Source organism: Myotis myotis, unplaced genomic scaffold (genome assembly GCF_014108235.1).
Source record: "Myotis myotis isolate mMyoMyo1 unplaced genomic scaffold, mMyoMyo1.p scaffold_m19_p_3, whole genome shotgun sequence".
NCBI lineage: Eukaryota > Metazoa > Chordata > Mammalia > Chiroptera > Vespertilionidae > Myotis > Myotis myotis.
The window spans coordinates 167,199,950-167,226,377 of NW_023416335.1; the positions used below are offsets into that span (position 1 = coordinate 167,199,950).

A 26,428-nucleotide genomic window follows, 5' to 3' on the forward strand; every position below is an offset into this window, starting at 1 on the left:
CCCCCTTATCAGATGAATCATTGGCAAAGTACACTGCTGGTGGTAATGCAAACTGGTGCAGCCACTGTGGAAAACAGTATTATGGAGTTTCCTCAAAAAATTAAATATGGAACTCCCATTTGACCCAGTGATCCCACTCTTAGGAATTTATTCTAAGAATCCTGAAACACCAATTAAAAAGAATATATGCACCCCTATGTTCATAGCAGCACAATTTACAATAGCTAAGATTTGGAAACAGCCCAAGTGCCCATCAGCAGATGAGTGGATTAAAAGCCTGTGGTACATCTACACAATGTAATACTACCCAGCTATAAAAAAGAAAGACCTCTTACCATTTGTAAGAGCTTGGATGGACCTGGAGAGCATTATGCTAAGCAAAATAAGCCAGTCAGAAAGATAAGTATCACATGATCTCACTCATGTGAGGAATCTAATGAACAAAATAGATCCAGAGACACAGAAGCATGGGACAGACTGTCGAATTGCAGAGGGAAGACAGGGAGGGTGGGTAAAAGAGATCAACCAAAGAACTTGTATGCATGTATGTGTCACTCATGGACAAAGAAAGTAGGGTGATGAAGGCCTGAGGTTGGGGGAAAGGACGGGCTAGAAGTTAATGGGGGAAAACAGGGGACATATGTAATACTTTCAACAAATAAAGATTAAAAAAAAAAAAAAAAAGAATGTGAGGAAAAAGCCCTAAGAAAAAGTTTAAAATTACTTTTGTAATTCTAATTGCCTACACAAATTTCAGACAGATTCTACGAAAAAGTTAATTTGTGAGACTTCTTTTCTTCCATCTGTCTATCAATCAAATACTTATTGAATCACTATTACATTCCCAACAGTATGCTAGGCACTAAGGATACACACACAAAATAAATGTTCAACCCCTGCTTTCAAAGAACTCAGGTGGTAACAAGCAATGTGTGCAGTGGTAGAGAGTACCTACCAGGAGTAGGTTTGTAAGAAAGATGTCAGGAAAGGAAGAGGTCACCTTGAGTTGAATCCTAAATATGAATAGGAAGTAGAGATTACCTGTAATGTATTGGGCATTGTGCTAGGTGTTCAGGCTACAGATATTAATCAGAGAAAGTCAGAACAGAGGTCAGTAAGAGAAAAAGGTAATATCAAAATGATTTACAAAGTAATATTAAATGTTGTGAGACAGAATGTTATAAAAATAGAGAACAACAAACTCGGTGGGGAAGGGGAACACGGCATAAGAAAGGTGGCAGACAGAAGCTAATGTCTAAGTTGAATTATGAAGAGTCTGCAGATATTTAATAGGCAGGTATCACAGGGAGAAGGGTAGTCCAGGCAAGGGGTAATAAACAATGAGCATTGGAACAAATGTACAAAAGTGTAACATGAAAGTCTAGCATGATTAGGAATTTGCATGTGATTTAGTGTGGCTGAAACTTAAACATAGGCTATGCAGCAAAAAGAAGAGTGGGAGGGCAAAACAGTGAGAAAGGTAGGAAGAAATCATGTTATAAATTAAACAGGAAGACACCGGTGCTCTCATGTGGTTACTAAACCTTCATATTTCTTTTGAAAAGCTTTATTTTTTAAAAATTCGAATATTAAGAATTTTTCATACTCATCTGAGAATACTTGATACACTAAATATAGTAACTTTTGTCATTGCAAAAGTTCTTTAGCTCTAAGAGTTTTAGTCATCTTTAATTTATAAAAGTTTTAAAATTTGATATAGTCAAATTCATTGCTTTTTTTGGTTAATTTTTTGGTAAATTCATTGTTTTTATGTTTGGAAAATCCAGTTGCAAGGTTATTGCAAGAAATATCATAAAAGGCAAAATGAGGAGAAGGAAGGAGAACTAAGGTAGAATCAAGATATATTTAGGGATATATTCCTAGTAGTGGGATCACTGGGTCAAATGGGAGTTCCATTTTTAGTCTTCTGAGGTAGCTCCATACTGTTCTCCACAGTGGCTGCACCAGTCTGCGATCCCACTACTAGGAATATATCCCAAGAAACCAGAAACGCCAATCAGAAAGGATATATGCACCCCTATGTTCATAGCAGCACAATTCACCATAGCTAAGATTTGGAAACAGCCTAAGTGCCCATCAGCGGATGAATGGATTAGAAAACTGTGGTACATATACACAATGGAATACTATGCTGCGGTAAAAAAAAAGGAACTCTTGCCTTTTACAACAGCATGGATGGAACTGGAGAGCATTGTGCTAAGTGAAATAAGCCAGTCAGAGAAAGATAAATACCACATGATCTCACTCATTTGTGGATTATAGAGAACAACATAGACTGATGAAAAGGGACAGACCCAAAGACTGAGAAACAGCAATCAGGCTATCAATCCCCAGAAGGAAAGTAGGGGAGGGCAGGGGTAAGGGGAAGAGATCAACCGAAGGACTTGTATACATGTATATAAGCCAAACCAATGGACATGGACAACAGGGGGATGGGAGCATGAATGTGTGTGTGTGGGGGGGAGGTTGGGGGTTAATGGGAGGGATGAGGACACATTTGTAATACCTTAACTAATAATAATAATAATAATAATAAAAAAGATATATTTAGGGACTATATATGTGAGAGAAGAGAGACTCAGTTAGAAAGTCACTATCTTCACTATCTGGAAGACAAGATGCCTTAGAGGACAACTTTTCAATAAAGTAGCTTGAGATATGGGAGGAATACTAGAGAAGCCAGTTAAGTTTCAAGGGAGACAAGGTCCAAAAGGCATCAAGAGAACATTTCATCGTTCAAGGACCTACAAAATCCCGAGTTTTCTCTTGGTTAAGTCCATTAGAAAGTAACTTTTTTAACACTTTAGCAATATCATAGTAAATGTTAACTTTGATAGCTTCATTAAAATGCCAATTAACAAACTGAATTTAATCTAATCCCACATAATTCAAATGATTAATTCATTCCTCCCTCCGTAAGTTTTCCCTTTAGCAGATATACTTTTTACTCTAAAGTCTATGGCTACCAAGAAAATTAACATAATAAAACAAGTTAAAGGAACGCCTTTTGGTAGTTTCAACTTCTCTCTATTTTTTGGCTTTTAAGAGATCACGATGGCCTGACCTTGGCATAAGCTTTTTGACATACAAAGTTCCTGAGAAAAACAGTGAATAAAATATAGATATCTAATTTCATTACCTTATAAGAAAAGTAAAATAATCTAAATTCATTTCGGCTATGGAAAACAGATTACTCACCTGCGACCACATTCTGAATATTTACCAATGTTTTTTAATATTAAGGCAGCTGTTAGTCGGATGTGTTTAGTTATTGGTCCCTCTTTTTCATCCTTAAAAAGAAAGGAAAAGAAAAGAATAAAGATCTAAATCACACAGTGCTCACACCTTTACAGGAAAGGCTTTCAAGGCTTGCTTACTGTAAAATCTCGAAAGACGAGGTTTCTTGATCCTCTCCTTAGAGCCATAAGGGCAGCACTGGGATGATTCACAATGGCCTTTTGTGCTCTAGGAGTTGAGCTTGTGCCCCCTACAACTGGCTGCCTAAATTGTCAGACAGAAAAAGAGACTGTTAACACGATGCTGCAGACTGACCATAACCAAGCTGCCAACTCCAGGTGGATACAGGATGAATAAAATCTCCCATGGCCCAGCATTAATATTTATTCTTTGTGTCGCCTAGGCAAAGGGGCTCTTAGTTTCAGGTGAAATTTCAAGTGTTTTATTTTCCAATTTACCAATTTTAAAGCAAACAATAGATGTTCCAGCATAATCCATTTTTAAAGTTACTGTGCTAGTAAACATACAGTAAAAATAAATACAACATAAGTCAGATGGAAAAGGACAAAAACCATGATTGTATTCATATGTGGGATATGAAACAGAAAGCAACAAATGGAAAAAAACACAATAAAAAACAAACTTATAGACACAGACAACAGTATGTTTGTTTTCAGAGGGGGAGGATGAAGAGGGTGAGGGGGCTTAAATATATGGTGATAGAAGGAGAGTGACTTTTGGGCAGTGAGCACACAATGCAATATACAGACGATGTATTATAAAGTTGTACACCTGAAACTTATATAATGTTATTAACCAAGGTTACCCCAATAAATTTAATTTAAAATTACACCATAGTACCAAAGTTTGTGGAGTTTACATCATTGAATGTAATGTGAAGATGTTAACAAATAAAAACATTGTCTGCAATTTGAGCTGCAAATTATTTTGGCTAAACAATACCAAGACTAAAATAATATTACCCAAGAATGTATTGACATAGGTATGGGTGATCCAGAAAAAGGTAACCTAATATAATAATACTAGAGGCCCGGTGCACAAAACTTTGTGCACTCAGGTGGGGGGGGGAGGGGGTACTCAGCCCAGCATGTGCCCTCTCGCAGTCTGGGACCCCTCGGGGGATGTCCACCTTCTGGCTTAGGTCTACTCCCCGGGGGATAGGGCCTAAGCTGGCAGTCAGACATCCCTCTGGCAGCACGGGAGCCCTCGTGGGATGTCCACTTGCCAGCGGGAAGCAGGCCTAAGCTGCAGTCAGACATCCTTAGAGCTGCTGAGGAGGCAGGAGAGGCTCCCACCACCACTGCTGTACTGGCAGCCGTCAGCCTGGCTTGTGGGTGAGCAGAGCTTCCCCTGTGGGAGCGCACTGACCACCAGGGGGAAGCTCCTGCATTGAGTGTCTGCCCCCTGAGCCCGGCTTCTGGCTGTGTCATAGTGACCAGTCATTCTGCTGTTGAGGTCAATTTGCATATTACCCTTTTATTATATAGGATAGTGGATTGGTGCACGGGTGGACTACTGCTTTGCCCTGAAGGGTATCCCAGATCAGGGTGGGAGTCCCGCTGGGGTGCCTGGACAGCCTGGGTGAGGGGCTGAGGGCCGTTTTCAGACTAGCCACACCCCCTTCAGGGTGGGGTTTGCCCACTGGGGTACCTGGCCAGCCTGGGTGAGGGGCTGATGGCTGTTTGCAGGCTGGCCATGCCCCCCGGCAACCCAAGCTCCCAGCCTCTCCTTTTTTTCTTTCTGGGATTTATTTATCTTCTATAATTGGAACTTTGTAGCCTTGAGTGGAGCCCAGGACCAGCCAGGGCAGGCGGGAAGCTTGGCTTCCTCCATCACCCGGGCAACCCAAGCCTCCTGCTCACTCCAGCTCTGTGGCTGCTGCCATCTTAGGTGGGTTAATTTGCATACTCACTCCTGATTGGCTTGTGGGCGTGGCTTTAGCATAGCAGAGGGGCGGTTAATTTGCATGTTTTTCTTTTATTATATAGGATGAAATTATGTTAAACACCATACTTCAAAGTATTTGTTATATAATCTTATTTTCCACCATTATTTAATAACTCTAATCAACCCTTCCAGTATAATTCTAACATCCTTTTTAAAACTCAGACTGAAGGAATGAATTTTACCTAAAATTAGATTCAAGCGACTCTAGATTTCCTTGGCCAAGCAGAAAATTGCATTAATAGCTTTTGTATTCTGCCGAGGCCATGGTGTAAAGAGCACTGACTTGCATGTGGGGAAATCTGTCTATTTCTGGCACAATAACTAGTTGTATGACTTTGAATATTTCAGTTTGCCCCTCTATGCTTCAGGTTTCACATATGTAAAGTGGGGATATTTCTGGCACTTTTTTACATAAGTAAACTAATTCTGAATATTAAGTTAATGTAAAAGCAATCTTTGAATTGTAAACCAGTTTATAACTACATATAGTTGTCAAAAGAAAAGAATATCTACATATTTACTGTTACTAGATTTTATTTGTAAACTAGAGGCCCAGTACATGAAATTCATGCACTTGGGCGTGGGGGGGGGGGGGGGGCCCTTCAGCCCGACCTGCACCCTCTTGCAGTCCAGGAGCCCTCGGGGGATGTCCGATTGCCACGGAGGCAAGAAGAGTCTCCCACCACCACCACTGCGCTCGCCAGCCATGAGCCCGGCTTCTGGCTGAGCGGCGCTCCCTCTGTGGGAGCACACTGACACCAGGCGGCAGCTCCTGTGTTGAGTGTCTGCCCCCTGGTGGTCAGTGCACATCATAGTGACTGGTCGTTCCGCCGTCGGGCCGAAACCGGCTTTCCAACATCCCCCGAGGAGTCCCAGATTGTGAGAGGATGCAGGCCAGGCCAAGGGACTCCATTGGTGCATGACTGGGGCCAGGGAGGGACGTGGGAGGTTGGCCAGCTGGGGAGGGGTCGTGGGAGGGCTCCAGGGTGTGTCTGGCCCATCTTGCTCAATCCCAATTGGCTGGACCCCAGCAGCAAGCTAACCTACTGGTCAGTGTGTCTGCCCCCTGGTGGTCAGTGCATGTCATAGCAACTGGTCGACCGGTAGGCTGCCTGCCCCCTGGTCAGTGCACGTCATAGCGAGCGGTGAGTGGCCTTAGCATTCATTAGTATATTACGCTTTGATTGGTAGAACATCTGACAGGACGACTGGACACTTAGCACATTAGGCTTTTATTATATACGATGACAAAGATTTTCGATTGATTGTAATCAACACATCAAATATCTCTTCCTCCAAACTTGAGCAAAACCAAACATATTCCAACATATTCTTATAAGCTACATAATATATACAAATTAAAGACAGTGAAAATTATAGGAAAAGATACTTGGCAGAAAAATGACTTTCTATTGCCTGTAGGATAAAACTCAATCTCATGATTATAGCTTATGAGACCTTCTACTATTTACTCCTTATTCTTTGGGTCTCAGTTTAGAGGTACTTTCTGTCAGAAAGCCTTCCCTGGATTAGTTTAGGTGAGCTCTCATAGTATCTTGTGCACCTTCATTTTAGTACTTTAATACTATATAGTAAGAATTACCTACACCTCTCACTGATGGATCTCCAGACACTTAAGAACAGCAAAATGTATTGTGGTCATGTATACCTCATTCTATACCTTAGTGTCTAGCACATAGTAGATGCTCATTAACAGAACTGAATAAAGTATGTAAGCAGATTCTGTACTCCCATATTTCTAGTTCTCTTTCTAGAATATCAGCTCTAAAGTTAGAGACTATGTCTTATTCTTAGAATTCCCTAGGTCTGGCACAATGCCTAGTATATTGCAGTATCTTAGTAAGTGGTGGCAAATTAATTTTCACATTTTCAGAGTTAAAAATATTATTCAGGTTACAGAATCTACAACTAAGGCCCTCAGAAACAGAATAGGAGATACTATATAAATCTAATAAGGAACTTACAGAAATCTGCAACTTAGAACTCCACTACATTCATTACAAGTATATGAATTGTAAGAAGAAATCTCTTTGCCATTATCAAATACATGTTCAATTACTCTCAAAGAATAAAAAAAAGGGGTGGGAAAAAGTAGGTGTACAGTTGTGAATGTGATAGTTTATACTTGTATTATTTATTAATTATTGCATTATTTTTCATTCAAACAACTGTAAACCTACTTTTGTCCACCCCTGTATATAGTTACAGTTTACAAAATATTTCTCATATAAATATGAAAGTGATGCTTAGAGTAAATACTCTAAGCAATTTGAATAGGGTCACATAGCTGGTGAATGGCAGAGCTGGACCAGAACTCAGGTTTCCAGTTTCCTACTATGCTAAAGTTAAATTTCATTGTTAATATGTTTTGCCTACTTTCCTGATTTTTCTTTCTGTATATACAACAGGAAGTAAACTCATGTTCCTTACTTGGTAGAAGGTTTTTGACTTCCTGCTTGTCCTGGTTCATCTTGTTTTAATCCTGCAAGCAGGGCATCCTTTGAACAGTGCTTATCCTTTTTGAGAAAGAGGAAGTAAAAGAATATGCATCAAAACCTTTACTGCAAAAGAGTTACTGACCAAACAGTATTAAGAAAGTGTACCTGTAAGTGGGTAATAAAAGAAAACCTTTGTCGCTGAAAAGGCTCACAACCTTCCCACAGACACTGCCCTGGATATACATCTTTTCCTCCATGTTCAGTCGCTGCATGGTAGAAAACCTGTGAGGGTGTCTGAAACCACCTGCAAAAAATAAAAGTAACAAATTTTCTGACACTGAATATAGTCTTTATAACAGAACACTTGCTCTTTTAATACAAAAGCTCCAGATCAATATACAGAAATATTAAGAAAAATAGTGCAAGCAAATTTCAAGTTCATTTCATTTCAAAGAATATTTTGAAACTATTTCTCTGCATATATGTCCATGTTTCAATCATTACCATGAACACTTTTGGTCATTTGTTTTCAGTTTAATATGTTTCATTAATTCCCTACCTTCAATGAAGGTCAGCTAAGAATCTCTTGAAAGTAAATGAAATATCATTTTAAAACACAATAGAACATGCTTTTATATACAAATACCATACTCCATTGTACTTTTAGAAGCTGCTCAAACATTTACATATAATAAACTCTAGCATATTTAATTTAACAATCTAAGTGCTAAACATCTTGGTAGGTCTATCTTTTAGTTGAACTCACATTTTGTATGTTTGTCCATGTCTTGAATTTCTCCAACATCATACCCTACTCACTCATATACCCTGAGGCTTAACGATACAAGTGTCTGAGTGAATAAGTGGCCAAGTATACAAACGTGAAGCACGTCAGATACTATTTCTCTCATTAATTAGAACACATAGCAATGAGAGAGAATACTGGGATGCAAACAGCAAAGAATACATTGAAAGGCTTCAATTACTAAGTAGTAACTCAAATATTTGCACAATCCATATCTTTAAAGTTTATGGCAGAGCTCCCTTAGGATTTAATTTTTTTAATGTCATATAAACACACACACACACGCACACACACATTATAAATAGAGAAATTTCATTGCAATGGTTCCTATTTTTTTTTGTGTGTGTGTTCTTTTTAATTAATCCTCACCCAAGGATATTTTTTTCCTTTCATTTTTAGAGAGGAGGGGAGGGGACGGGCAGGGATCAAGCCTGCACTGAGGTAAGTGCCCTTGATCTGAATCAAACCCGCGACCCTTCAGTCCTCCAGCCAATGTTCTAAGCACAGAGCCAAACCAGCTAGGGCTAATAAACATGTATATATTTGAACCAATTTTTGATGTACAGTATCTATACAATATTTTAATCTAGTAAATAACTTTAGGAAATAACTGACATATTAAAATAAATTTTAAACAAGAGTAAATACTGAATTATAAAAGACAACGTCAAAAATTAATATGAAGATTACATATTTCATATCATTCATATTCATTTATATAAATACCTACCAAAAGTTTATTGTGAAACTATCATGGGTTGGAAAATTAGTATTATTAAAATGTCCACAGTACCCAAAGCAATCTACAAATTCAATATAACCCCTGTTAAATTCCAATGGCATTATTCACAGAAATAGAACAAACAATACTAAAATTTGTATGGAACCACAAAAGACTCCAAAGAGTCAAAGCAATCTTGAGAAAGAACAACAAAAGCAGAGGCATCATGCTCCCTGATTTCAAACTATAAATAAAAAAGCTATAGGAATTCAACAGTATGGTATTGGCATAAAAAGAGAAATATAGATCAATGAAACAGAACAAAAGGTCCAGAAATAAACCTATGTATTATCAATTAATTACAACAAATGAGCCAAGAATATACAATAGGAAAAGGATAGTCTCTTTAATAAATGGTGAAGGAAAAACTGGATAGCCCATACAAATTAATGAAACAGGACAACAATCTTACACCATACACAAAAATTAACAAAATTAACTCAAAATTGATTAAAGACTTGAATGTAAGACCTGAAACCATAAAACTCTGAGAAGAGAACATAGATGGAAAGCTCCTTGATACCAAATCAAAGGCAACAAGAGCAAAAATAAACAAGTGGGACTATATCACATTAAAAACTACACAGCAAAAGGAACAACAAAATGAAAAGGCAATCTGCTGAATGAAAATATTCGGAAAATTATAAATCTGATAAAAGGTTAATATCCAAAATATGTAGAGATCTCATATCAATTCAATAGCAGAAAATCAAACAATCCAATTTTAAAAATGGGCACAGAATCCTTATAGAAATTTTCCTAAAGAAGACATACACATGGCCAGCAGGTATATGAAAAGATGTCCAACATCACAAATCATCAGGGAAATGTAAATTAAAAAAAATAAAACAATGAGAGAGATTAAAAATGGTGGCAGAGTAGGAGGATGCTGCATGGTCATGTTCCCAGGAACAAGCTGGAATTACAACTGAAATACGAGAGGGCTTCCTGAATAATCAGTGGAAAACTCACAGGAGAGAACCCTGATACCCCAGGACCAAAGGTGGAGCCGGCATAGAGACTGTAGGAGGGGCAGAGACGTGACCCACAGAGGGGAACTGAAGTCCCAGAGAGATATCTCAGCCAGTGGTGGAGGGGGGGAGGTGCCACTGAGAATTCTGGGATCTAATCCCGGAGCTGGGCACCCCAGCAGAGAGCACCAAGCTGAGGAGGGTATCCACATAACATCAAGCTGTGAAAAGCAGTGGGGAGCTGTCTGCCAGGGAGTGGCAGCTGAAAGTTCAGGCACCCTCTTAAAGGGCCAAGGCACAAACATTCCCTGTGGAGCCACCCACCTTGTGCTCTGGCAGACACCCCAAGTCTCCTCGGCTCAGTCATTCCCTCACACAGCCACATAGACATCTGTCTTGCCTGGGGAGATAGACATCTGCCTTGCCTGGGGGGAAGACAGTTGACACACCCTATTGGAAAACACCTTGCCCTGAGGTTACTTAAGAGATTAAAAGTAACAATTCTAAGGGGTAGCAGTTGCTTGAGTAGTGCGCCCCCATCCAAGAAACAGCAGCCTCCTGATCACCATATCCTCTGTCTGAGGAACAGCAGCTGTGTGTGAAGCCTCCCCCCACGAGCCAGAGGCACCACCACAACTGTGAACAGCACCCACCAGAGGAGCTGCTACCAACTGAGGAGCAGCTGCTACCACAACCGCCCAAGGAACAACCGCAGCCTGAAGAGCCACTGCCACCAAGGAGCAGCCACTGAACGACTCAACATCTAGATATGGCAGTACGATAAAACATGGGTAGACAAAGAAACCCCCAAAGGAAAGAAAAGGAGGACTCGCCAGAAAAACAGCTAATGATACAGAGGCATGCAACATGACAGAAAAAGAATTCAGATTAAGGGTTCTAGAGTGCATAAACCAGATGGAAGAAAAAATCAACAACTTATGCAAGAAGCAAGAAGAAACAGATGAAAAAAATCAATAAATTGTGTAAGAAACAAGAAGAAATGAAGGGTGATATAGCTGCAATAAAAAACACCATTGAAAGTTTCAACAGTAGACTAGGAGAAGCAGAGGACCGAATTACTGAATTAGAAGACAGGGAAACAAAACACACCCAAACTGAACAGCAATTGCAGAAAAAAATTAAAAGACAGGAAGAGAGCCTAGGGAGCTATGGGACAACATGAAACGAAACAACATATGAATAATAGGGGTGCCAGAACAACAGAAAGAGGAACAAGGGTTAGAAAACCTATTTGAAGAAATAATATCAGAAAACTTCCCAGAGGTGGGGAAGAAAAAAAATCACACAAGCACAGAGAGTCCCAAACAAGGTGAACCCGAAAAGACCCACACCAAGACACATCATAATTACCATGGCAAATGTTCAGGACAAAGAGAGAATCTTACAGGCTGCAAGAGAGAGACAGAAAGTTACATTCAGGGGATCTCCCATTAGATTATCAAATGATTTCTCAACAGAAACACATCAGGCCAGAAAAGAATGGACAGAAATTTACAAAGTGATGCAAAGCAAAGGACTGAATCCAAGAATACTCTATCCAGCAAGGCTATCATTCAAAACTGAAGGGGAAATAAGAAGCTTCACAGACAAAAAAAATGCTAAGGGAGTTTATCACCACCAAGCCAGCAATGCAAGAAATGCTAAAGGGACTGGTGTAAAAAGAAGAAATTAAAAGCTCAGAAAGAAAACAGCTACACAAAAAAAGAAATGGATACAAACAAGTACCTTTCAATAATAACTTTAAACGTAAACGGACTAAATGCTCCAACCAAAAGACATCGAGTGGCTACACGGATAAAAAAACATGACCCATACATTTGCTGTCTACAAGAAACCCACCTCAGAAGAAGGAACTCATACAGACTGAAAGTGAAGGGATGGAAAAATATCTTTCAGGCAAATGGAAATGAAAAAAAAAGGTGGGGTAGCAATACTTATATCAGACAAAATAAACCTCAAAGTGAAGGCCATAACAAGAGATAAGGAAGGCCACCTCATAACACTAAAGGGATCAATACAATAAGAAGATATAACCCTGATAAACATATACGCACCCAATTCAGAAGCACGCAAATACATAAAAAAAATCCTGGAAGATATCAAAGGAGAGATCGACAACAATACAATCATAGTAGGGGACTTTAATACACCACTGACATCACTGGATAAATCCTCTAGACAAACAATCAGCAAAGAAACAGCAATCCTAAATGACTCACTAGATCAGATGGAATTAATTGACATCTTCAGAACACTTCACCCCAAAGACACGGAATATACATTCTTCTCAGGGGCGCATGGGACATATTCAAAAATAGACCACATATTGGGTCCCAAACAAAGTCTCCCCAAATTCAAGAAGATTGAAATCATACCAAGCATCTTCTCAGGCCACAAGGGCATAATATTAGAAATAAACTACAATAAAAACAACCCAAAATACTCAAACACTTGGAAGCGGAAATGCATGTTATTAAATATTGATTGGGTTACCAATGAGATCAAAGAAGAAATTAAAAACAACCTGGAAACTAATGACAATGAAAACACAACAATCCAAAACCTATGGGACACAATGAAAGCAACCCTGAGAGGGAAGTTTATAGCTCTACAGGCCTATCTCAAAAAACAAGAAAAAATGATAGTAAATCATCTAACTCTACAACTCAAAGAATTAGAAAGAGAGCAACAAGAAAAGCCCAGAGTGAGCAGAAGGAGGGAGATAATAAAGATTAGAGCAGAAATAAATGACACAGAGACCAAAAAAACAATACATAAAATCAATGAAACCAAGAGCTGGTTCTTTGAAAGGATAAACAAGATTGATGAACCTCCAGCCAGGCTCACAAAGAAGCAAAGAGAGAGGACCCAAATAAACAGAATCAGAAATGATAGAGGTGAAATAACAACAGACCCCACAGAAATACAAATGATTGTTAAACAATACTATAGACAACTCTACTCCAACAAATTCGAGAACCTGGAGGAAATGGACATATTCCTAGAAAAATACAACATTCCAAAACTCAATCAGGAAGAATCTAAAAATCTCAACAGGCCAATAACTATGGAAGAAATTGAAGCAGTCATCAAAAAGCTTCCAGCAAACAAAAGCCCAGGACCAGATGGCTTCACAGGGGAGTTTTACCAAACATTCAAGGAAGAACTAAAACCTATCCTCCTCAGACTACTACAAAAAATTCAAGAGGAAGGAACACTTCCAAGCTCATCCTATGAAGCCAGCATCACCCTAATACCAAAACCAGGTAAAGACAACACAATGAAAGAGAATTACAGGCCAATATCCCTCATGAACATAGATGCCAAAATCCTCAACAAAATCTTAGCAAACCGGATCCAGCAGTACATCAGAAAGATCATACACCATGACCAACTAGGATTTATCCCAGGGATGCAAGGATGGTACAATATCCGCAAATCAATAAACGTGATACATCACATAAACAAACTGAAAGAAAAAAACCACATGGTCATATCAATTGATGCAGAAAAAGCATTTGACAAAATCCAACACCCATTTTTGATAAAAATTCTCAGCAAGATGGGAATAGAAGGATCACACAACATAATAAAAGCCATATATGACAAATCCACAGCCAACATCATACTCAATGGACAAAAACTAACACCATTTCCCCTAAGAACAGGAACAAGACAGGGATGCCACTCTCACCACTCCTGTTCGATACAGTACTGGAAGTATTAGCCATTGCAATTAGACAAGAAGAAGAAATAGCCGAAACCGGTTTGGCTCAGTGGATAGAGCGTTGGCCTGCGGACTGAAGGGCTTCGGGTTCAATTCCGGTCAAGGGCATGTAGCTCAGTTGTGGGCGCATCCCCAGTAGGAGATGTGCAGATGGCAGCTGATCGATGTTTCTCTCTCATCGATGTTTCTAGCTCTCTATCTCTCTCCCTTCCTCTCTGTAAAAAATCAATAAAATATATTTAAAAAAAGAAGAAGAAATAAAAGGCATCCAAATTGGAAAAGAGGAAGTAAAACCGTCCTTATTTGCAGATGACATGATATTATACATAAAAAACCCTAAAGACTCCATAAAAAAACTATTAGACTTAATACATGAATTCGGCAATGTAGCAGGATACAAAATTAACGCCAAGAAATCTATGGCATTTCTATACACCAATAGTGAACTTACAGAAAGAGAGACTAAAAAAACAATCCCATTTACCACTGCACCAAAAAATTAAGCTACCTAGGAATAAACTTAACTAAGGAGGTGAAAGACCTCTACTCAGAAAACTACAGGACATTGAAAAAAGAGATAGAGGAAGGCATAAACAGGTGGAAGAACATACCATGTTCTTGGATTGGTAGAATCAACATCATTAAAATGTCCATACTACCCAAAGCAATCTATAAATTCAACGCACTTCCCATTAAAATACCAACGGCATATTTCACAGGCCTAGAACCAACTCTCCAAAAATTCATCTGGAATAAAAAAAGACCCCAAATAGCTGCAGTGATCCTGAGAAAGAACAAAGTAGGTGGGATCTCAATACCAGATATCAAGCTGTTTTACAAAGCCACTGTTCTCAAAACTGCCTGGTATTGGCACAAGAACAGACATATAGATCAATGGAATAGAATAGAAAGCCCAGAAATTGGCCCGAACCAATATGCTCAATTAATATTTGACAAAGGAGGCAAGAACATACGATGGAGTCAAGATAGTCTCTTCAATAAATGGTGTTGGGAAAATTGGACGGATACATGCAAGAAAATGAAACTAGACCACCAACTTACACCATACACAAAAATAAACTCAAAATGAATAAAGGACTTAAATGTACGACGGGAAACCATAAAAATACTATAAGAATCCAAGGGCAATAAAATCTCAGACATATGCCGAAGCAATTTCTTCACCGATACAGCTCCTAGGGCATTGGAAACTAAAGAGAAAATAAACAAATGGGACTACATCAAAATAAAAAGCTTCTGCACAGCAAAAGAAACCATCAACAAAACAACGAGAAAATCCACTGCGTGGGAAAACATATTTGCCAATGTTATATCTGATAAGGGCCTTATCTCCAAAATTTATAGGGAACTCATAAAACTTAACAAAAGGAAGATAAACAATCCAATCAACAAATGGGCAAAGGACCTAAATAGACACCTTTCAAAAGAGGACATTCAGAAAGCCAAGTGACATATGAAAACTTGCTCAAAGTCACTAATCACCCGAGAGATGCAAATCAAAACAACAATGAGGTACCATCTCACACCTGTCAGAATGGCTATCATCAACAAATCCACAAACGACAAGTGCTGGAGAGGATGTGGAGAAAAAGGAACACTTGTGCAATGCTGGTGGGAATGCAGACTGGTGCAGCCACTATGGAAGACAGTATGGAGTTTCCTCAAAAAACTAAAAATGGAACTCCCATTTGACTCTGTGATCCCACTTCTAGGAATATATCCCAAGAAACCAGAAACACCAATCAGAAAGGATATATGCACCCATATGTTCATAGCAGCACAATTCACCATAGCTAAGATCTGGAAACAGCCTAAGTGCCCATCAGTAGATGCATAGATTAAAAAACGGTGGTACATCTACACAATGGAATACTATGCTGCTGTAAAAAAAGAAGGAATTCTTACCATTTGCAACGGCATGGATGGAACTGGAAGGCATTATGCTAAGTGAAATAAGCCAGTCAATGAAGGAAAACACCACATGATCTCACTCACTCATGGATAATAAAGACCATTATAAACTTATGAACAAAAATAGATACAGGGGCAGAGCTGCCTCGAATAGATTGTCAAACAACAGCGGGAAACCTGGGGAGGATTAAGGGGCGGGGGGGTGGGGGGAGGTTAAGAGATCAAACCAAAGGACTTGTATGCATGCATATAAGCATAACTAATGGACATAAGACACTGGGGGTTAGGGGAGGCCGGATGATTGTTAAGGGCAGGAAAAAAAGGAGACATATGTAATACTCTTTGTAATACTTCAAGCAATAAAACAATTTAAAAAAACAAAACAATGAGATACCACCTCATACCTGTTAGAATGGTTTTATCAAAAAGACAAGAAATAGCTTGGCCAGTGTGGCTCAGTTGGTTGAGCATCTACCCAAGCACCAAGAGGTTGCCAGTTTGATTCCCAGTGGGGCACATGCCTGGGTTTCACTCAATCCCTAGTAGGGTGCATGCGGGAGGCAGCCAATCAATGATTTTCTCTCATTGATGTTTCTATCTCTCTCTCCCGCTCCTTTCCTCTCTCTATAAAAATAATCAATAAAAACTTTTTTTAAAAAAAGATAAGAAATAACAAGTATTGTCAAGGATGGGGAAAAGTAGGAATCCTCATGTACTGCTAGCGGAATGTAGATTGGTGCAGCCACTGTGAAACACAGTATGGAGTTTCCTCAAAAAATTAAAAATAAAAGCAGATCATATAATCCAGCAATTCCACTCTTGGTTATTTATCAAAACAAAACAAAAATATTAACTCAAAAGTTGTATGTACCCCTATATTCACTGTAGCATTATTTACAATAGCCAAGATTTGGAAACAACCTAAGTGTCCATCAATAGATGAATGGATAAAGAAAATGTGGTACATATAGACAATGGAATAATCTTCAGCAATAAAAAAAGAATAAAATGTTGCCATTTGGATGGGCCATGAGGTCATTAATGCTAATTGAAATAAGTCAGCCAAAGAAAAATATTGTATGACCTCACTGATATATGGAATCTAAAAAAAATAAAAAACAAAAAACCCTCTCAAAGCAAAACCCCAATCACCCAGATAAAGAGAACAGATTAGTGGTTGTCAGAGGTGGGGATCGAGGTCTGGGCAAATGAGTAAAGGGAGTCAAAAGGTACAAACCTCTAGTTATAAAATAAACAAATCATGGGAATGTAATACAAAAAATGTTTCAGGTAAAAGTAACATTACTAAGCACATTTTTAGTTTTGGAATTTCTTTTAATTTTCAGTACCATTGTCCCCTCCTTATCAATGATTTCACTTTTCACAATTTCAGCTTCCTATGGTCACGCCATTCTGAGTAGTATCATGAAATCTCGTGCCATCCCGCTCCTTCCTACCCAGACATGAATCATCCCTTTGTCCAGTGTATCCATGCCCTATACACTCCCTGCCAATTAGTCACTTAGCAGCTGTCTCAAAGTTATCAGATTGTCATAGCATTGCAGTGCTTGAGTTCAAGTAATCCTTATTTTACTTAATAATGGCTCCAAAGCATAAGAGTAGCAATGCTAAAAATTCAGCTATTCTAAAGAGAAACCACAAAGTGGTTCCTTCAAAAAGGTGAAAGTTCCCAACTTTATTAAGGAAAAAGATGTATGCTGAGATTGCTAAGATCCATGGTAAGAATGAATCTTCTATCCATGTAATTGTGAGGGAGAAAAAAAAATCCTGCTAGTTTTGCCGTTGAACCTCAAACTGAAAAAGTAACAGCTACCGCATGTGAAAAGTGCTTAGTTAAGATAGAAAGGGCTTTAAATCTGTGGGTAGAAGACATGAACAAAAAATATGTTCCAATCGACAGCAATGTATTGCATCAGAAAGCATTGAACAAGACTTCAGCAAGTGATCCCGGAAACAACTGACAGCAAGCTATTTACTGCAACTGCAAGTAAGGGATGGTTATGCAAATTCAGGAATAAGTTTAACATCCTACCATCTTAAAACATCACAAGAAGGGTAAGTCAGAACAATAATATATTTGAGAGAGACTACAGTCATATAACTTTTATTACAGTATATTGCTATAATTGGGAAAGAGAAACATGGATCTCATTCGCACTGGACCAGCAACCTGGGTATGTATGTGCCCTGACCAGGATTGAACCTGCCACCTTTTGGTGTATGGAACAATGTTCCAACCAACTGAACCACACTGGTCAGATTGTGCCTAATTTTTTTTTTAATCCTCACCCGGGGATATTTTTCCATTGATTTTTAGGGAGAGTGGAAGAGAGAGGAAAAGACAGAGAGAAACATTGATGTGAGAGAAACACATCAATTGATTGCCCCCTGCACGAGCCCCAACCAGAGCCCAGGCCAGGAAGGAGCCTGCAAACAAAGTACAGCATGACCTTGACTGGAATTGAACCTGGGACCCTTCAGTCTGCAGGCCAACACTCTATCCATTGAGCCAAACCGGTCAGGGCTTTGCCTAATTTTTAAGTTAAACTTCATTATAGATATGCATGTAAAAGCAAAAACATAGTGTACCGGTATATAGGGTTTGATACTATCTGTAGTTTCAGGCATCCACTGGGAGTCTTGGAACATATTCCCTGTGGACAAGACAGGACCTACTGTAATCACAATGCTTCTTTAATAGTATGAAATAAACAGACTGGAGTTGTGCTATATAAACTAACAATTGTCACAAAAAGGCACTTTTTATTGAGTTTTTACAATTTTTACCGAAGTGTTATTAGATTAAAAAGGTAAAGCTGTTTATACACATAAATCAAAACCCAAATGTACTACTAGTAGTCACTAGTCCAAATGACAGCTACTTCTAAATGATTTTCCAATATATTAAATTAATCAAGTTTATTTATAATAAACAAAATTAATGAATTTATCAGACACAAGAAAAAAAGAATAAAGTTTATATTTCTTTAAGTCCATTTTAATTACTAAATATATACAACTCTGTGCATATGATTAAGACAACAGGGATTTTAAAGTACTTATTACTTTGCCTGCCCAACACAAGAGTCTATTATTTCCCTCTTACTTACCTTTACCCTCATCCTAAGTCTATTTTCTTTCTATTTATCTAAATACTAAAGTGATTACAAACCATTCAAAATGGTGCAAAGTGAAGTTCTAATATAATAAATGAAGCTGGTTGCAATGATCATAAGAGTGGAAACAAATAAAGATTTCCAAATCCATTAAATAAAATATCTGAATTTAAAACATCGTATATAATAAAAGCCTAATATGCTAAGTGTCTGGTCATCTGGTTAGCCATTCAACCAATCAAACCGTAATATGCTAACAATATGCTAAGGCCACTCAACCGCTCACTATGATGTGCACTGACCACCAGAGAACAGACAACTGGTTGACCAGTCCCTATGATGTGCACTGACCAACAGGGGGCAGATGCTCCGACTGGTAGGTTAGCTTGCTGCTGGGGTCTGGCCAATCGGGACTGAGCGAGACAGGCTGGGCACTCTCTGGAGCCCTCCCACGGTCCCTCCCCAGGCCCTATCGTGCACTGGTGAGGTCCCTCGGCCTGGCCTGCACCCTCTCACCATCTGGGCTGAGGGACACCACCACCACCCCACCACACACACACACACACACACCACCTCCACCACCACCACCACCACCACCACCAACCCCAGTGCACGAATTTTGTGCACTGGGCCTCTAGTTTAAATATAATTTCAATGCAAAACAGATGTTGAGTTTTCAGAATTTTATGGATTCTTTTGGGCTGGAGTGGGAGAAAAAGAGATGAGGTGGGATGCCACTATTGCGTATTAGTATCTAAAACAATTTCTTACTACTATCCTTCCATCAATAACCTACCCCACACCCCACACAACAAACATGTTCATTTAAAGAAATTGGAAAAGTTCAAGAGTATCCACATGAAAATAAAAATTTCCTGCACCCAGCCAGTGTGGCCCCGTTGGTTGAGTGTCCTCCTGTGCACCAGAAATGTTGTCCAGTGCCGGTTTGATTCCCGGTCAAGGGCACATGCCCAGGTTGTGGACTCAATCACTGGTAGGAGGTGTGCATGAGGCAAATGATCAATGTGTTCTCACAGCGATATTTCTCTCTCTCTCTCTCTCTCTCTCTCTCTCTCTCTCTCTCTCTCTCTCTCTCTCTCTCTCTCCCTGTCCCTTCTTCTCTTTCTAAAAATCAATAAAATATTCTTTAAAAATTTTGAAAATATTAAACAGTAATTGATGAATTGATGGAGGCCTAGTATGGACTGTCTTGAAAACTAAAAACTCCTGGTGGGTCACTCTCTGCAGAGAAGCCATACTTTTTTGAGTTTTACTTCAAGGAACCCTACAAGGTTTTCATTGTGAAGACTGAAGAAAAACTCCCTAGCATTTCCGGCAGGGGGAGGGAGAAAATAATCATTAAAATACATGTCCAGAGTGTTCTTTTCTCCTTAATACAGGTCTGCCCTCCAAGAAAACTTCTTTATTAGAACCTTATCTGACCTAGGGGAAGAGCAACTAGTTAACTCCAGCTCCCTTATAACTCTGAATGTCAGAGGGGGCAGAGGAGGAGAGGAACAAAAAGCTAAGAAACTCTTCTCAAAGTCACAGCCCTTAGAATCACGGCCACTAAAACAGTGTGACTTAATCATAAGATTATATAATGCTTTCCCTTCCCAATCCCTTATCACCACATCAATAGGTCTCCAATATAACAGTGGGTTACAATGGAGAGACCTGTAAGATACATACTCTATTTAAAAAGAAGTTTCTAAAGAATCCCAAAGACAACAAGGGAGGGCAACACACACACACACCCACACACCCACACACACACCAAAAAAACACACACACCAAAATACTAAAGGAAACTGAAGCCTCTGACACTTACAGTCACAGCAAACATTAAACACAGCAAACTCTAGCCAGATAAACATAGATCCTCACACTGAAGGTCAATTCACCTCAGTTCCTATTAACTGATACAACATTTCTAGCTTTCAACAAAAACGTGTAAGGCAAGTTAAATGTAAAACAAACAAACAACACAATAACAAAAAAACAAACAAACCAAGAGTCTGAAGAGACAAGGCAAACATCAGAACCAGACACAGGTATGGCAGAGATTTTGGAATTAAAAGTAAGTATTAAAATAATTATGACCAAAATGCTAAAGCTCTAATGGAAAAGTGACAATCTGCAAGAGAAGGCTAATATAGGCAGAGATATGGAGACACTAAGAATCAAAAGGAAATGCCAGGAATAAAAAAAACTATAACAGAAATAAAGAATACCTTGATGGGATCATAAGTAGACTGAACATGGCCAAAGATAGAACTGGTAAACTTAAAGATATGTCAATTAGAAACTTCCCAAACTGAAGAACAAAGAGAAAAAAGAAGGGGCGGTGGGAGACAGAATATCCAAGAACTGTGAGACAATTACAAAAAGTGCAATATACAAATAATGGAAAGGGAGAAAGAGAGAAAAAACAGAAGCAGTAGTTGAAGAATGGCTGATAATTTTCCAAAAAGTAATGATACACTAACTAAATCACAGAACTAGGAAACTCCGAGAACACTAAATATGACAAATGTTAACACACACACACACACACACACACACACACACACACTAGACCTAGGCACATCATATTAAAACTGCTGAAAATCAAAGACAAAATATCTTGAAAGAAACCAGAGGAAAAACACACCTTACTGATAGAAGAGAAAGGGTAACATTATACTGATGTCTCTTGAGAACCCTGCAAGCAAGAAGAGTAGAGTGAAATATTTAAAGTGTTGAAAGAAAAACATCCACCAACCTAGAAGTTTGTGTCCATGGAATTAGTTTTCAAAAGTGAAAGAATAATAAAGACTTTCCGAGACAAACAAAAACTGAGGGCATTTGCACAGTAGACTTGCCTTAAGGGTGTCAGAGAAGGAATAAATGGATTTAAAAGAAAATATTTTATTTTCCTTACTCTTAACTGATCTAGTAAGTCAAGTTTCAAAATAATAGCAACAATATATTTGGTGATTATAGCTTTTGAAGAAATAAATGACAGCAATGGCATAAGGGAAGGAGTAAGAATACCTGCACCACCCATGAAGGGACACTGATGTTTGTAAGTAGACTTACATTAGCTGTAAATACATATTTCAAATTCTATAACAACCATAAAAAATCTTTTAAAAAAGTAAAATTGATATGCCAACAGAGAAAATTAAAACATAAAATACTTAAAAACAAAGAATGCAGAATAACATGGGAAGACAAAGGAGGCAAAAAACAAGTGAAATAGACATTTAAATATATGATATTCATGCAACTGTATCGATAATCATTTTAAATATGAGTGGATAATAAAAACAGCCAACTATGTGTGGTTAAATATAAAGACAGATTAAAATTAAAGGGATGGTGAAAGATATACCATGCTAACACTAATCAAAAGAAAGCTGGGAGTTATTATATTAATTACAAAGCAGAATTCCGAGTAAGGATATTATGAGGGATAAAGAGGAATACTACATAATGATAAAGAGGTCAATTCTTCACAAAGACATACAATTCTTAAGGTATATGCTCCCAACACAAAGCATCAAAATATGAGTCAAAATCTGATAGAACTGCAAGGACAAATAAAGAAATATTAATACAGAAAACTCTATCAGTAAGTGACAGATCCACCAGGCAGAAAATCTGTAAAGATAGAGATGAACTGAATAGCACCATGAATCAATTGAATCCAGCTGACATTTATATAATACTTCAACAACAGCAGAAAATACAATCTTCTCATGCCCACTTGGAACATTCACCAAGATAGACCACATTCCTGAATGCAAAACACACCTTAACAAATTTAAAAGAATAAAAATCATATAAAGTATGCACTTAGATCACAATGGAATTAAACTAGACATCACTAACAATAAAATAGCTGGAATATCCCAAAATATTTGGAGATTATGCAGCACACTTCTAAAATATTTTTAACTAAGTGAAAATGAAAATACAATTTATAAAAATTTGTGGAATACAGGTAAAGCAGTATCTAGAGGGAAAGTTATAGCATTAAATACATGCATTAGAAAATACCTAAAATCAATAACTTAAGCTTCCACCTTAAGAAACTAGAGAAAGAAGAGCAATATAAGCTCAAAGCAAACGGTAATAATAAAAGTTAGAGCAGAAATCAATTAAATGACAACAGGGAAGCAATAGAAAAAAATATCAACCAGATCAAAAGCTGGATCTATGAAAAGATCAATAAAATAGATAAAACTCTAGTCAGCTTATCCAAGGAAAAAAAAAAGGGGGAAAGTCACAAATTTTAATATGAGTAGCTCTTGCTATTAAGCCCACAACATTAAGAGATAATAAAGGAACATTATGAATAACTCTATGCCACAAATATGGTAACTTAGATGATAGACCAATTCTCAAAAAGACACAATCTGCCAAAACTCACACAAGGAGAAATAGATCATCTGAATAAGCCTATGACTGTTAAAGTAAATGTAACATTGATTAATAACCTTCTAAAAAAGAAAGCACCAGGACAAGATGATTTTACTGGTGACTTCTACCAAACATTTAAGGAGGAAATTATAATAATCTATCTATGTCTATAATAATGAAAGCATAATATGCTAATTAGACCAGATAGCCAGACGTCCTTCCGGACGACCTTCCAGACAAAGTCACAGTGGTCAAAGCCCCTTGCCCGAATTTCATGCATTGGGCCTCTAGTTCTCTTAATCCTAACAGAAAATCATGGAGTGAACATTTCCTAACTCACTATATGAGGCCAGCATTACTCTAATACCAAAAGCAAAGTCAGGAAAACTACAGACCATTATCACTCATGAACAAAGGTGTAAAAATCCACAAAAAAATATTAGCAAGTTGAAGCAAACAATGTATAAAAACTGCTATGTAAAAATGAAAAATGAGGATGCACTGTGTCACTGTATGCCACTACCTTGCTCTACTACCCTTTTGCTGAGCCATTGAGGCTAACTATGAGAGCAGTGAATAAATATCTTAAGCCAAGCTAAAAATTCATTCATTCATTCATTCATTCATTCATTCATTCACTCATGCATTCATTCATTTATTCCAGGTATACAAGATTATTTCACCATTCAAACACTGATTGATGTAATCCATCACAACAACAGGCTAAAAGGAAAATCATATGAACATATTAATAGAGACAGAAAAAGCATTTGACAAAATCTAATATCCATGGATTAATAAAAACTTAGCAAAATAATATCTTTTATCACCCCATGAAAGGTAATTTATAGATGGTAAATAAGCATATGAAGAGATGCTCAAGATCTTTCATCAAGAGGAAAACCCAAATTAAAATAAATATGGTGCACATCTATTAGAATGGCTAAAACCTAAAAAACTGACAATACCAAGTGCTGATGAAGATGTGGAGCACCAGGAACTCACCTTCACTGTTGGTAGAAATGCAGTGGTATAGCCACTTTTTAAAACAGCTTGGCAGTTTCTTACATGCTAAACATGTCTTACCATAAGATCAAACAATTGTTATACTACGTATTTACCCAAATGAGTTGAAAAATTGTGTCCATACAAAAACCTGCACACAAACTTTTATAACATCTTTATTATTGCCAAAACCCAGAAGCAGCCAAAATGTCAACAGGTAAATGGATAAGTAAACTGGTACATCCATACAAAGAAATATTCAGCAAGAAAAAGAAATGAGCTATCAAGCCAGAAAAGACATGGAGAAACTTTCATTATATACAGAGTGGGGCAAAAGTAGGTTTATAGTTATTTGTATGGAAAATAATACAATAATTAATAAATAATAGTGGAAGACTAGACCTATGTTTCATGCACTCACAACTATACTGCTAGTGAAAGAATCCAGTCTGAAAAGGTTACATACTGTATGATTCCAACCATATGACATTCTGGAAAAGACAAAACTATATAGAAAGTAAAAAATCTGTAGGGTCTGGAATGGAGGTAGTGAGAAGAGATGAATAGGTGAAACAAGGGAGGGTGGTGAAACTATTCTGAGTGATTCTGTAATAGTGGATACATGACATTATGTATTATCAAAATCCATCTATCTATAATAATAAAAGCATAATATGCTAATTAGACCAGACAGCCAAATGACCTTCTGGACGAAGCCACCATGGCGGGGGCCGAGACAGAGGTGGTTAGGGGCGATCAGGCAGGCAGGCAAGCAGTTAGGGGCAATCAGGCAGGCAGGTGAGTGGTTAGGGGCGATCAAGCAGGCAGGCAGGCAAGCGGTTAGGGGCGATCAGGCAGGCAGGTGAGTGGGTAGAGGTGATCAGGCAGGCAGTCAGGCAGAGTGGTTAGGGGCAATAAGGCAGGCAAGCAGTTAGGAGGCAGCAGTCCTGGATTGCGAGATGGATGTCCTACTGCCGGTCCAAGGGATCGGGCCTAAACCGGCAGTAAGACATCCCCCAAGGGGTCCTGGATTGCTTGAGGGTGTAGGCTGGGCTGAGGGACCACCCCCCTGCCCCCGTAAACGAATTCATGCATCGGGCCTCTAGTATATATAAAAAAGCAAAGTGACCAGAACAACAGGTTGCTATGATGTGCACTGCAGCTGGCCAACCTCCCGCGGCCCCTCTCCCTGGCCAGCCTGGCCCCGATAAGGGCAGGCTGGCTGGATCCCATCCATGCACAAATTCGTGCACTGGGCCTCTAGTAGAACTATATAACACAACGACTGAAACCTATTGGAAACTATGGACTTTAATTAATAACAACATATACTAGTAGATATTACTCATCAATCATAACATATGTACCACATTAATTCAAGATCAATATTAAAGGAAACTATGCAGGAAAGAGGCAGCATATGGATACTCTGTTCAATTTTTCTATAATCCTAAAACTGCTTTAAAAAATAGTCCACTAATTTTTTTAAAAAGGTAAGAATAAATACTATCACTACGAGTATGTAACTGTCTGGAATCATTAGATATTACAATTGGATGAGAGGATAAGCAGTATTAATATAGAAAACAACCATCAGTTGAAAAACATAATAGAAGCTAAGACCATTTATGACAGCAACAAAAAGAAACACAACTAGCAATAACCTTAATAAAGTTGCATAATATACACTGAGTGGCAAGATTATTATGACCACTTGACGTTTGTAGGCAAATCAGCTATAATTTCGTGCTGAAGTTGCTATAGGGCCGTGGTTGGCAAACTGCGGCTCGCAAGCCACATGCGGCTCTTTGGCCCCTTGAGTGTGGCTCTTCCTAAGCCTTAGGAGTACCCTAATTAAGTTAATAACAATGTACCTACCTATATAGCTTAAGTTTAAAAAATTTGGCTCTCAAGAGAAATTTCAATCGTTGTGTTGTTGATATTTGGCTCTGTTGAC

At 38.4% G+C, this 26,428-nt stretch overlaps 1 protein-coding gene across 5 annotated transcripts in view; it reads right to left on the bottom strand.

The window, feature by feature from the left end:
- The window catches only part of ARID2 (AT-rich interaction domain 2), a 200,395-nt gene that overhangs the window by 10,883 nt on the left and 163,084 nt on the right, over window positions 1-26,428 (bottom strand). For all 5 annotated transcript variants that reach the window (XM_036299796.1, XM_036299795.1, XM_036299797.1 and 2 more), the window contains 4 exons: window positions 7,851-7,989; window positions 7,678-7,763; window positions 3,399-3,522; window positions 3,220-3,311 (listed from right to left, as the gene is read on the bottom strand). In XM_036299796.1, the coding sequence (XP_036155689.1) occupies window positions 3,220-3,311; window positions 3,399-3,522; window positions 7,678-7,763; window positions 7,851-7,989 (441 nt within the window). The remainder of the gene's footprint in view (window positions 1-3,219; window positions 3,312-3,398; window positions 3,523-7,677; window positions 7,764-7,850; window positions 7,990-26,428) is intronic.